The following is a 12,433-nucleotide window of genomic DNA, read 5'->3' as shown; positions in this document are numbered from 1 at the left end:
GATGTGAAGGCAGGTGGATCTCTGAGTTCGAAGCCAGCCTGGTCTACAGAGCGAGTTCCAGAACAGCCAGGGCTACACAAAGAAACCCTGTCTCAAAAAACAAACAAGTAAAACAAATGAAAACCTAGATATATACCAATGTGGTGTATGTAACAGTTTAAACATTACAAAGAAAAATAATTTAATTTAAATACTGGGCACTGGAACACTGGTTGGATAACCGTGATTGAGCTGCCTGGGCCACATAGCACCGTCATCTTTCAAAAAGGAAGGAAGAGAGGAAGAGAGAAGAAAGGATAGAAAAGAAGGAAGGGAGGGAAGGAGGAGGATGAGGGAAAAGAGCAAAAGCCAGCTGGTACAGTGGCAAATGCCTTTACCCCAGCGCTATGCAAAAGTAGATGCAGGTGGTTCTCTGTGAGTTCAAGGCCAGCCTGTTCAATTTAGCAAATTTCAGGCCATCTAGAAACATACAGTGAGACACTGACTCAAAACCAGAAACAAAATAACAATTTAAAATGGTATGTTTTAATCTACTTACGAAAGTTATTTGCACATGAACAAAACTAGAAGTTAATATAGAGAATAAAAATATTCTGCAATATTCTGGTACTACAGATCCTTTTCCCTTAGAATTTTCTTCAATGTTGGTGAAACCATATTTTTTGTTATAAGAATGAATTAAATCAAAGCAATACAAGGTTCTGGGCTCTGGACTGAGAATTAAGGCCTATGTTTTCTTGTTCTTTTTTTATTTTCCCAAAACCTAGATGCAGCCAGGAATGGTGGTGCACACCTGTAATCCCAGTACTTGGGGAGGCAGAGGTAGGCGGATCTCTGTGAGTTTGAGGCTAGCCTGGTCTACAAAGTGAGTCCAGGACAGCCAGGGCTACCCAGAGAAACCCCGTCTCAAACAAACAAACAAAACCAGATGCACCACTCGCCTTCATAAGCCTTGATTTTTCCGTCTGCCCGGTGGGTTAACACAAACTTCTTTTAACCCAGAATGAACTGAAGGTTCACAAAACCTTCAGCTCACTGAATCCAAGAGCTCGTGTAAGTGTGGTTCTCAGAGATGAGAGGCAAGATGGTGAGGAAGGGACAAATAGGTGCCGACCTTAGAAGGAAATAAATAGCACTGCTTTCGTGGAGCTGCGTGTGTGTCGTGGCCCTCGTCTGAGGCGTGAGTGCGCTCCTCTGATCCCTTAGGCTTTGAAGCCTTGGAGCTGCCATGTGTGCCATGAGCTAAGACCTTGGCCACCCTGTGCAGAAGTGTGTGCCCTGAATAGTTGCACACACGCTCTAGCTGGTGTGCGAAATCCACGTGACGGGATTTTGCAAGGCTAGTTTAATTTCTAGGCCCTTTGTAACCTGTGCCCTCTCCTTTAGCCAGCACAGACAAGGGAGATCTGATTATCTTGTTTCCTGGGCCGGTTAGTCGGCCGCCAATCCCATTAAGTCACTTTCTGCACTCCAGTGCACCGGCCTTCCCCAGGTTATCAGCACGGGGAGAGTAAACGGAGACGCTGGGATCCGATTTCTAAGGAAGAAAGTCAAAGCAAAGTTTGAAAGGGTGACAGCCAGCTGCCAGGAGCTGAGGAACTCAATTAGACTGAGAGACAACTCTCTCATTATCTCCTCTGAAATGGTCCAAATACATAAGAACCTAAAAGTTTTAAATAAACTTGTCTTGCCGACAGTCTAGATGACTGAATTTCCCTTCTCAAAAAAAACTTTTAAGCACCCACTTTCGTATTTATTTATTCTAAGTGCAAAGCAGCTGTGATAATTACGCTGTCAGATTCACTAAGCTAATGAACAGTCACCGGAGTGGAAGGGCTTGCCTTGCCAAGATCACTGGGGGGAGCCTGTCTGCCGGCTTCCCTCCTTTGCTTTCTATCTTTTTCTTCCCTGCTTTTTCATTTTGCTTTTACTGTGAGTTAGGAAGGAGAGTCTGGCAGGCCAACTTGAATCCTTTTGATTAATTTCTCAGTCTCTCAGTCTCTCCTCTTCCCTTCTTTCTCTTCTTTTCTCCCCTCCTCGTCTCTTCTCTTCATCCCTTCCTTCCCTCCCCTCTCCTCTCCTCTCCCACCCTCCCCTCTTCTCTTCCTACTTGCCTTTCCCCTTCTTCTCTCCCCCTGTCCTCCTCCATCTCCATCCCTGCTTTTGAGGGGCAAAAAAGCCTCAGGGAAACCCAGGCTTTCATGCCACTGTCTCCAAGGCAAGAAGAGATTTCTCCTGGAGACAGGCTCCTAAATCGGCTTGGATTTGGGTTGACGGAGAGTCATCTGTAAGTATACACACTGTTTATTTCAGCTGTTTAACCGTTTATGCTGTGATGGTGAGCTAAGGAAGAGTACAAAAGGTCATATTAGAGTGAAAAATGTCTTATTTGGATCAGCAAAAATTTATCCTCCTCCCCCGGCCAGCCGAGCAAATCTATAATTTTAAACCAAAGATGTCAGAACCACAGATTTCCCACAGAGAAGCCCAGGCTGAGCTAACAGTACAGGCTTCTTTCTGCCCTTTGGGTGTGAGCATCTGCGAGCAAACAATTCTATCATAACATTTTATGCCTTTGGTGTGCTGAACATAGACGCTCTGTCTGGTAAATTATGAGCTCTTTAGACTGTGAGCCTGGAGGAGCAATGCCTGAGCAGGGAGGATGTGTGAGCAAGTTCTGTGCCTTGGGGACCCGAGGCCCCTGTTCTGCCCTGCCCATGCCCCCAGCGATGGCAGTGGTCCAGTGGCTACTTGGTGTGAGGAGCTGTGTAAGGCGTCTTGCACACGTGCACATTTAACTCATAGCCATCTGTTGGGAAGTTTTGTTTTCCCTTCATGCCAAGGAGCCCCTTAAGTGAACACTGACTTCAGAAGAACTTGGCCCAGCGCCCTGCTGAGTGCACACGGACACCCGAGGGGCGCGATAAACATGGGCGTCTGTGGAACTGCCAGCTGCCAGGGTGCCCAGCCAGTCACATACAGGCTATCCCTGATCGGCAACGCTTTCGTTTCAGAGCTGTCTCGACATTATCATGGGGTGAAAGCCATATGTATTCCATAGGAACCATAGAACGGGCTCTCCATGTCCAGCTTCCGTGACTGTGTTTCAGATGCAGACGACCCCACGTGTTCAGCGTAGAGAAAGCGTGTCCGTACTTAACACACAACTTTTCTCTCGTCATCATTTCCTTTAAGATGCTGTTTAACTATTTACACAGTGTGGACCACAGTGGGTGTGATGAGTAATCTAGAGGCGAGTGTGTGTGTGTGTGTGTGTGTGTGTTTATGTATGGGTGTGTAATATGCACAGACAGTATGGTCCATACGGTACTGCTATACATGAGCAACTTAGCATCTTTGGGTGCTCAGGGTAGTCCTGGACCAGGCACAAGGGGTGCCTTTCTTTCAAGTTTTGGTCCCTTTGGGGTCTAGTGATGTACTCTGTCCACACTACATCCATGGGGGAAACAACCAGCACTCTACAGTGTAGAGTGTGGCTAAGCCGACGTTCTGTAAGTTAGGTGTGTTCAATGCTTGTTGTTGTTTTGAGATAAGGTCTTAGCAAGCACGTTTTTGTATCTGGTTATTATGGGTATTTTGTCTTCATGTACGTCTGCAGACCAGAAGAGGGCATCGGATCCTGTGGCACTCCAGCTCCAGGCCAGTTGTGAGGCACCCTGTGGGTGCTGGGAGCTGAAGTCAAGACTTCTGAGAGAGCAGCCAGCGCTCTTAACCGCTGAGCCAGCTCTCCATCCCTATGAAGTGCGTTTTTAATGGAGCTGGAGAGAGGTCTCAGTGCTTAAAGGCAATAGCCATTCTTCAAGGGGACCAGTTCTTAGGTTCAATTCCCAGCACTCACACCGCAGCAAACAGCTGTCTGCACCTCTAGTCCCGGGGAACCTGACGCCCACTGACCTCCACAGCTTCCGCATGGATAGCACAGACATGCGTGCAGGCAAAACATCCGCTCACATAAAATAAAAAGTAAATGAAAAAAACATGTCTTTAATTTATGATATATATTGTCTTTCTTTTACGTTGGGAATTGAACCCAGAGTCTTCCACTGGCTTAACAGGACATAGCCCCGTGGTGAGTCAAGGGACATCTGTCTATATGTAAGGATGAAGGTTCGACATAAGGATATTTCAAAATAGTATTTTTTTTTCTTAATTTATGGAAGTCATGCCGTAGGGTTTATTTAGACTCACTTTAGAGACTAATGGATCTGGCATGTCTTTAAACCTCCCGCAGTATATCTAGGCTCACATGCTGTACTTTGCCTGACTTGGTGGGAGTGTAGTCTAGAGTCCTTGGCATGACAGTCTAACACTTCCGTGTGGGTGCCAAACCCTTCCCCGGTTTCGCCCACTAGTGTCCATTTGGCCGATAGGCACAGAACTGCATTAAATGGGGAGCACTTGACAGCTCTTACAGATTTGGTAGTGTACCCCGACTCAGCATAAATTATGAGTGAGCCTGCCTATCTTGACACCTCTTTGGGAAACAGAGCAGAAAAAATATATGTACTGTGGAAGATCTCAGGAAATAGCACACTGATGCTTTTCTCCTTTCCTCCCTACAGAGGAGTCTTTGTTTGCAGTTTCGGGAGTGAAGCTGAAGCCAGAAATGTGTGACCTTTCGGCCTCCTACCGGAAGGGTCACTGCCTAGCCGGGGTTAACAAATGTTGGTGAGGTCGTCCAGATCATTGCAGGTAAGGGGTCCCAGGACCACAGGCGGCAGCTGCTGGCCAGAGGGAACAGTGTTCACCTGTCCCCATTTCTAGGGCAGCCTCTTCAGAGCCCCGTTTCCTAAGACGGGGGAGAGATGAGGTTGTGCGTGGCCACCTCTCCCACCCCTGGAGCCGGGCTCCTGAGTCACAGCCTCTCAGGCTTTCCACCAACACTAGCGGAATAGAGTTTCAGTGGCACTGTTTTCCTTAACCAGGTAGGCCCCTGTGCTAGCTGGCAAGGCACACATCAGGGCTAAGGTTGAGCAGCAGAGCCACTTTTCCCAAAGTTGAGAGGGTTCCTGGGGGGGGGGTCACAGGCTAGTCAGTGCTGATGTGACACTGCTGAGTCAGGAGGCTTTGTCATCTTAGTGGTGAACTATCTTCTCTGGCAGTCTCAAGGAGTAAACGGTACCAGGGTAGATTTTCCCAGGTCCGCCGTACCCTGAAGGTGTCTGCTAGCGTGCACACAAGGCTGGTGGGACATTCCCCAAAGCCAAGTACAGACACCCCGTGTCTCTGGAGCACTTCTAATATGAGCCTCTGCCCTGAGGACAGTGATGCAGATGGCGTTAGTGTGAAGCCACGTGCAGGGCCAGGAGGCCCTTTAGGTGTCCCTGGACAGAGTCCAAACCGTAAGCACTGTCTTGTGATAGGGCCACCCAGCTGGCAACCACAGATTGGCCTTGTCTCCTAGTGGAAGCCACAGCACATCCTGCCTGTGTGCACCCCAGTGTCACTTGCCTGGCATCCTCTGGTTCTCCTTCTCTTGGGTCTCTATCTCCGACTGTCACGATTTAAAGGTTTCTACGAATCAAGGATGTCTGCCTTCTGGCTCTTCAGTAATGATTTGCCTTTAAAGAGCAGGGAAGTTGAGAATTCTAGCTATTCCCCCACAGCATTATATTAATGTCTAAGTGTGTGCCTCGATGACGCCCTATGTGAAATTACAATTGGCAGTACAATTATGTGGTATTCCCCACGCAAAACTGAGACTAAAAACTCCCCATTTAGACTAACTAGCTGAGAGCAGGATGAACTCAAACTACCATCTCCAAAGTGAGGGGTTAATTCTTCACGCCATTATCAAAGCTGCCATCCCTTCCTGAACTGAAGACTGAACCCAGAGCCTGGCGTGTGCTAAGCAAACATTCTAGCCCAAGCCCTGTCAAGATGAGACTAAGGAAAACAGCCTCGAATGCTTGCCTACCTCAGTGCTGCTCTTCCTTCTATTGTGACAGTCTTGGCCTACTTTAAAAAAAAAAATTATTTAAAATTTAGTTTTATTTGTATGAGTGCCTTATCATAGGTAAGTATGTATATCACATGTATGTCTGTTACCTGAAAAGGCCGTAAAAAGGCAGATCTCCAAAATTGGAGTGGCAGACAGTTGTGAGCCGGCATGTGGGTGTTGGGAACAGAACCTGGGTCCTCTGCAAGAGCAGCAAGGGCTCTTAGCCACGGAGCTGTTGCTGTACCCCGGATTTTGTCCTTCTTAAGCAGCCAGAAGGGAGGGAGAGAACCCTGCCTTTCTGATCTACAGAGGACCCTCACCAAGAACGGCTACCTCTACACACAAAATTGGTCATGACGGAAGATCAATTCGATGTGGTATGTGGAGCTGAATCCTAGCAATGGTGGGCGGGAGGAGGCAGATCAGCCTCTAGTGGAGCAGACCCAGGAAGTGCGGAGGCCTCTGTCCTGACACATAGATGAAACCTGTTGGAGATGAACCACAAGTGGGAGAAGCTAGAGCAATTAAACGGTTTAATAAATGGCTTGGGGTCTGTAAAACTGGAGAGGACTGGAGTTAAGGAGACTAGTAGCTGTGCTCACAGGGACACAGGGGGTCTGTAAATCTTTTCCTCTAAATCTGACTCATGTTAAAATATTCGCTTTTCAGTCGAAATGTAAATCGGGGTATTAGGACTTGGTAACTGGCAGCAGTACCTCAAGATGAAGACTCTCGGCAGGGTCATAAAAGTATCAGGCTGGGGCTCTTACACAGGTACTGATGTCCACAGCAAAGGAGTGGAGAGGAAGCAAAGTATTCTGTGTGCAAACCATACCAGTCACCCCTGTGGCCACGGTGATTCTCAGGCGGCACGTTAAAACTCGGGTACTTCCACCCCCGGTGCGCTGAGTTACACTGTAGTTTGTAAAGTCAGAGATAGATGTAAAATACGTTCTAGAGCCAGGCCTGTAATCCCAGAACTCAGCCAGAGCTCTGTGAGTTCGAGGCCAGCCTGGTTTGTAAAGCAGTTCCAGGACAGCCAGGGCTACACAGAGAAACCCTGTCTCTAAACACTAAAAAAAAAAAAAAAGAATAGGTCTCACTTTGTAGCCTTGTCCGGCCTAGAACACACAGAGATCCACCTGCCTGTGCCTTTCAATTGCTGGGATTAAATGTTACACTGGCACACTGAGTTCTTTTTATTAAAGTTTTCCTGGTTCTTGTTATGATGGACAAGATGATTTCTCTCTCGGCTGGAGAGATGTCCAGGGCTAAAGAGTGCTGCTCACTGCTCCCTCACAGGGCCCGGTTTGATACCCAGCTCCCACATGGTGGCTGACCACCATTCACAACTCAGGTCCCTGGGACTTGAACACCCTCTTCTGGCCTCCTTGGGCCCTGCACAGATGTGGTACACAGACACACTTGCAGCCAAAACACCCAGACACTTGACAATCAGTGATGTTTTAATGACTATTTTAAGATGTTGCCTCTGTAATCCTTTATCAGCACCTTTTTAAAGCCAAAATATGGAATTCCGTCTGCAGTAGTGTTTAACCCGTTTTCTTTACTTAGTCTGTACTTTTCTCACTCATTGTTTCATTTTGGTTTTTTTCCTCATTCCCTTTCAGGCCCATAGCTATGCTGTTTAACTGTGCAAGCTTATCTCCATGCTTCGTGCCCTATTTCATGCTGGATCAGAGATCTTTACTTTCTCTCCTGCCGCCCAGAATATTTAAAACACGATGTTCAAGGCAATGATGTAAAACAGGAAGGGAATGCAATGGGAGGTTTTTGCCATTATTGTTGCCTTAAAACAACAACAACAAAACAGACACACACATTCCCATGAGATGTCATGGGAAGCAGACTTCCTAACAGTTCCAGCCATTTTGCCAGTTCCCTGGGCCACAGTGCTCTGTTCCTTTACAGGACAGACTGGGAGACGGACAGCAGGATGTTCTGGAGCCAGAGCTGGTGCTTGCTGCATCGGCCACGTTCGTAGTCCCCTACAGTTCCTCCCAACTGAAAGACTTCTGGGGCACAGAGAGGATTAGTCCGGCTTAGCGAGGTCTCCAGGGAAGGTGGTCTCTTGGATAAAGTTGTCAACAAACGGATTTGCTTGGGACTATTCCTGATGCTCCTCCCTGGGGTGGGGTCAGGCTTTTTCCTCCTTCGGTGGCTCTCAGGGTGCTTTAGCACTGCAGTCCACCCAGATGTGAGGAGTTCACATTGAGCCGCTGGCTAGAGTTGAGTTTCGGGCTGTCTATCACCCGCCACTGAATCCCAATGGTCTGCAGTGATGGCCAAAGCGCCAGGGAACCTAAGCTGCCACTGATGGCGGAGATACTGGAGCTTCAGAGACGCAATTCAATCTCTGTGGCACCATCGGGCACGTGTGAACGCACGCCCAGCTGACACATGTGCCACTTTTTTATAGTGCCTCCTAAAGGAAGCCTGGGAAACTCAAATTACTTCATCAAGGGATCGTCTCAGGCAGTATAGTAGCCCAGAAACCAGAGACTTGTTTGTATCCTTTAGGAGAAGGAACCAATTAAGAGAGAAATTTAAAATGGTAACTATCCACCCAGTGTCTGAGATGAAAAAAGGAAAAGAAATACGTGTAGATAGCCCCCCCCCAAAAAAAAACAGCCTTTGTGTATATGAACAAGCCATTGACAAAGCCCGCTCACTCAGATTTGTAGACCATTGAACTGTTGAGGAGGCGGCTGATGTTTTCCACTGGATCCTGATTCAGAGGAAGCAGACCTAGCTAATCAGCAGCAAGTCAAAACAATACTTATTCCTGTCAGTTTTTATCTGATTTGAATTCTTACACCTTGGGCTCAAAGTGCTCATAACTGAAGCAAGGCTGTGACTTAGTGGAAAGTGGCACTTTTAAGTAGGAGGTGAATTAATTATATAATCTCACCGCCCCCAACAGATAACACTAATCCCTTCAGCCTTCAGAAATGAAAGCCTAAGAAGATGCCCCACAAGAAGAAAAACAGCGTAGCTCTTCTGATCCGGGCACATTCAAATCATTAAGCTCAGCTCCGCATATCGCATACCATGCTTTAAAAGAAGCATTCTATGAAATAGGTGTTTATTGCTCGCCTATTAGCTTGCAGATCTAATCGTGCATAATCTTCTTAACAACACTAAGACAGGGTAGAGATTACAGAGGACACTCAGATCAGATGGAAGTCGCTAGGGTTTGAGTCACAAACTCTGTCCCCAAAGTCTGTGCTCCAAGGTGAACTACCAGGAGGAATAAGGCATGTGGGACAAGCCACGTGGAGGGACCAGCTGCCAGAAGAGGAAAACCCAGGGGCCAGAGACCCTCCTTCCAGTGCTAGGGGTTGTGGCACAGTAAAGGGGCCGGCGGGCTGCTGAGGCCTGCAGGATCAGCACACTGCTCTGTATGGGGTGGGCCAGAAGGCTCGATGAACCAGCTCACCTGGCCATGAGTCCGCACCACAGTGGAGGCTTTCTCTACCTCCTAGATGACCGGAGAGTTATAGCCAAGATTCCACTTGGGAGGTTAAGACAGCTGGTCTTGCAGATTCTTGAGCATGACCTCAGAACTCTGTGACAGACTGCACTGGGGTTTCTGTAAGATCCTGTCGCTGCATGAATAAGTAGACCTTTTTTTTTATTTTCTATGAAAGATTTTTATTATTATTATTAAATGGGAAAAAAATATCCTCTTTAGCTATGAGGTTGTGGTGTATACCTTTGATCCCAGCACTCGGGAGGCAGAGGCAGGTGGATCTCTGCAAGTTCAAGGCTAGCCTTGACTACAGATGGAGTTCAAGGACAGCCAAGGCTACACAGGGAAACCCTGTCTCAAAAAAAAGAAGTATCATCTTTAAATAAGTGGAAGATAAATTATGTCTGTGCCTTCCCCTTCCTCCTTTAATGGCTCTGCCTATTGGAAAGATTAATAAAAATTATGCACACTGGCTCTAAAACATTGAATTTTTCCTTCATTCCTTGATTTTGTAAAATAAGGATTCCTGCTGTTTGTGCATTTTCTCCTATGTTTTTGTTGAGTCCTTTGATAATGACACACTTGGCTTTCAAAAACATAATTGTTTGTACTCCATTCGACTAGCCACCCTTAGCCATTACTGCTGTTCCTTTGGGATCTCTGTCTCTGGATCATCTGTAATCAGCCAGATGTACTCCCTGCCTCGTTAGTGAGTGGAGAGGACAGCATGACTTGTTCTAGCCAACAGGTTGTGAGAAGAAATGACAGGTTTGGTGCCTGGGCCAAGTGTTTGCTTGCTACCTGTGCAAGCCTCTCCAGATTTATTTTGTTTTGCTTCTGCTGTTATGTGGGCCAGAATCTCTCAAGATGAGCCCAGGACAAAGAGCTAAAGCATGGTTGTAGCACATGGCAGCTCAGTATCCAAGTGGGTTCCCTAGTAAGGGGAACAGGGATGCTCTCTGACATGAACTCAGTGGCTGACTCTTTGATCACCTCCCCCTGAGGGGGGTAGCAGCCTTGCCAGGCCACAGAGGAAGACAATGCAGCCATTCCTGATGAGACCTGATAGACTAGGGTCAGATGGAAGGAGAGGAGGACTTCCCTATCAGTGGACTTGGAGGGGGGCATAGAAGGAGATGAGGGAGGGAGGAGGGACTGGAAGGAAATGAGGAAGGGAGCTACAGCTGGGATACAAAGTGAATAAACTGTAATTTTAAAAAAATGAAAAAAAAAAAAAAAAGAATGGAGTTCCCAAATGACACCTATAGTGGGAGACAGAACTAAAACTTTACACTTGGGCTGGACAGATGGGTCAGTGGTTAAGAGCCCACACTGCTCTTGCAGAAATCCTGAGTTCAGTTTCTAGTGGTTTCCAACACCCATGCCAGGCATCTCACAACCTCCTGTAACTCCAGCTCCAGGGGATCCAATCCCCTTTGACCCCTGAGAGCACTTGTACTCACACTTGCTGTCCACCTAACTGCAGAGAATCGCTGTGTCTGGGTATCACCTGATAGTGGCGGTCCTTGAAATCACCAGGATAGGGCTGCTCAAGAGAACATGCACAGCGGTTAGAGCATTGAAGACACACAGGACCTACCCTAGGCCCACACACAGGGGCCGGGTGGAAGAAGTGTTGGCAAAGGAGAGTGCTAGGCCACTTCTGCCCAAAGGGTTATGTGCTAAAGGCTTGGTCCCTCATGTCACATGTTAACTTTAGTGAGGTCTAGAAGGCTGAGTGGCTCAATGGTCAGGAGCTGTGCTGGCTGCTCTTCTAGGGCCTCAAGTTCAGTGCCCAGCAGCCACATCAGGTGGCTCACAGCTGCCTGTAACAGCAGCTCCAGGAGAAGGCAAGCACCTTCTTGTGGCCTCTGAGGGCGCAGGCACTCATGTGGTGTGTGTGTCCCCAGCCCCAAAATAATGAAATAAGTCTTTTCAAAAAGTGGGGTGTAGCTCATGGGCTTTGGGGTCACTGCTTTCCTAGCAGAAGGGATTAATGCTGATCTCACAGAGCAAATTAGTTCCCTCAAGAACAGGTTGTTACGAGGTAAGCCACTGTGCATGCTTACAGGTGACCCGTTGCTTTCCACTTTGTCACTGCGATGTCACAGCACAGCCAGAATGATGTCACCCAGACACCGGCTCCATGTTGTTTGGACCCTGTAGCCATCATATAACTGTGGGGCAAAGAAATCTCTTACTTCATAAAATCCCCAGTCTCTGGTATTTTATGATAGCAACATAAAATAGTCTAACAGAGCCAACAGGAATTAGTAAGGAGAGGAGGTTGTGCGAAGGCAGGTAGAAACTAGGGCCATTCCATGCAGTGGAACTTAGGGAGAAGCGTCTGAAGACTGGGTGGCCTACAAAGCAAACTGTTAAGATGGAGTCAACTGGGCTGGAGCGATGGCTCAGCGGTTAGAGCATTGGCTGCTCTTCCAGAGGACACAAATTCAATCCCCAGCACCCACATGACAGCTCACAACTGTCTGAAACTGGTTCCGGGGGATCCAACACCATCCTCTGGTCTCTATAAGCACTGTATACACTGCGAAACTCCATATAGGTGAAACAAAAATGAAGGTTGAAGAAGAAAACAAAAAGGGCATGCTTCCATGCATTCCCCAACTGTGTATTTTTTTTTAAAAAAAAAAGGGCGGAATGAGCTATGAAAGGCCATGTTTTGTTGGCTACTGATCCCTGCTAAGTTACAGGGGGACTTCATCCACTGATAGAAAAACACAGCAGGTTAAAAAGAGTTGACCAGAAAACAGAAGCTGATCCTTTCAGAAATTCTCTCCTGAAAGGACAGAGGAGATAGGATAGCAGTAGGGAGAGCAAGGGCGAGAGGCTCCCTGTTTTGTTTAGCACAGGAGAGGTAATGCATTTTTACATGCCTAAGAAAGCTGGCAGCAGCAGAGGCAGAAGGAAGGAAGGAAGGAAGGAAGGAAGGAAGGAAGGAAGGAAGGAAGGAAGGA

General features: G+C 47.4%; 1 protein-coding gene across 1 annotated transcript in view; it reads left to right on the top strand.

The window, feature by feature from the left end:
• Positions 1-7,645, top strand: part of Cdk15 (cyclin dependent kinase 15) — an 89,572-nt gene extending 81,927 nt beyond the window's left edge. Inside the window, exons 13-14 of the mRNA XM_055616864.1 lie at positions 4,584-4,713; positions 7,594-7,645. Coding sequence (XP_055472839.1) covers positions 4,584-4,693 — 110 coding nt within the window. The 3' untranslated portion in view covers positions 4,694-4,713; positions 7,594-7,645. The remainder of the gene's footprint in view (positions 1-4,583; positions 4,714-7,593) is intronic.
• The last annotated feature ends 4,788 nt before the right edge of the window (positions 7,646-12,433 follow it).

This window comes from Psammomys obesus, unplaced genomic scaffold, assembly GCF_907164565.1.
Source record: "Psammomys obesus unplaced genomic scaffold, mPsaObe1.curated_primary_1811, whole genome shotgun sequence".
Taxonomy (NCBI): Eukaryota; Metazoa; Chordata; class Mammalia; order Rodentia; family Muridae; genus Psammomys; species Psammomys obesus.
This window is presented reverse-complemented; position numbering and strand designations above follow the sequence as displayed.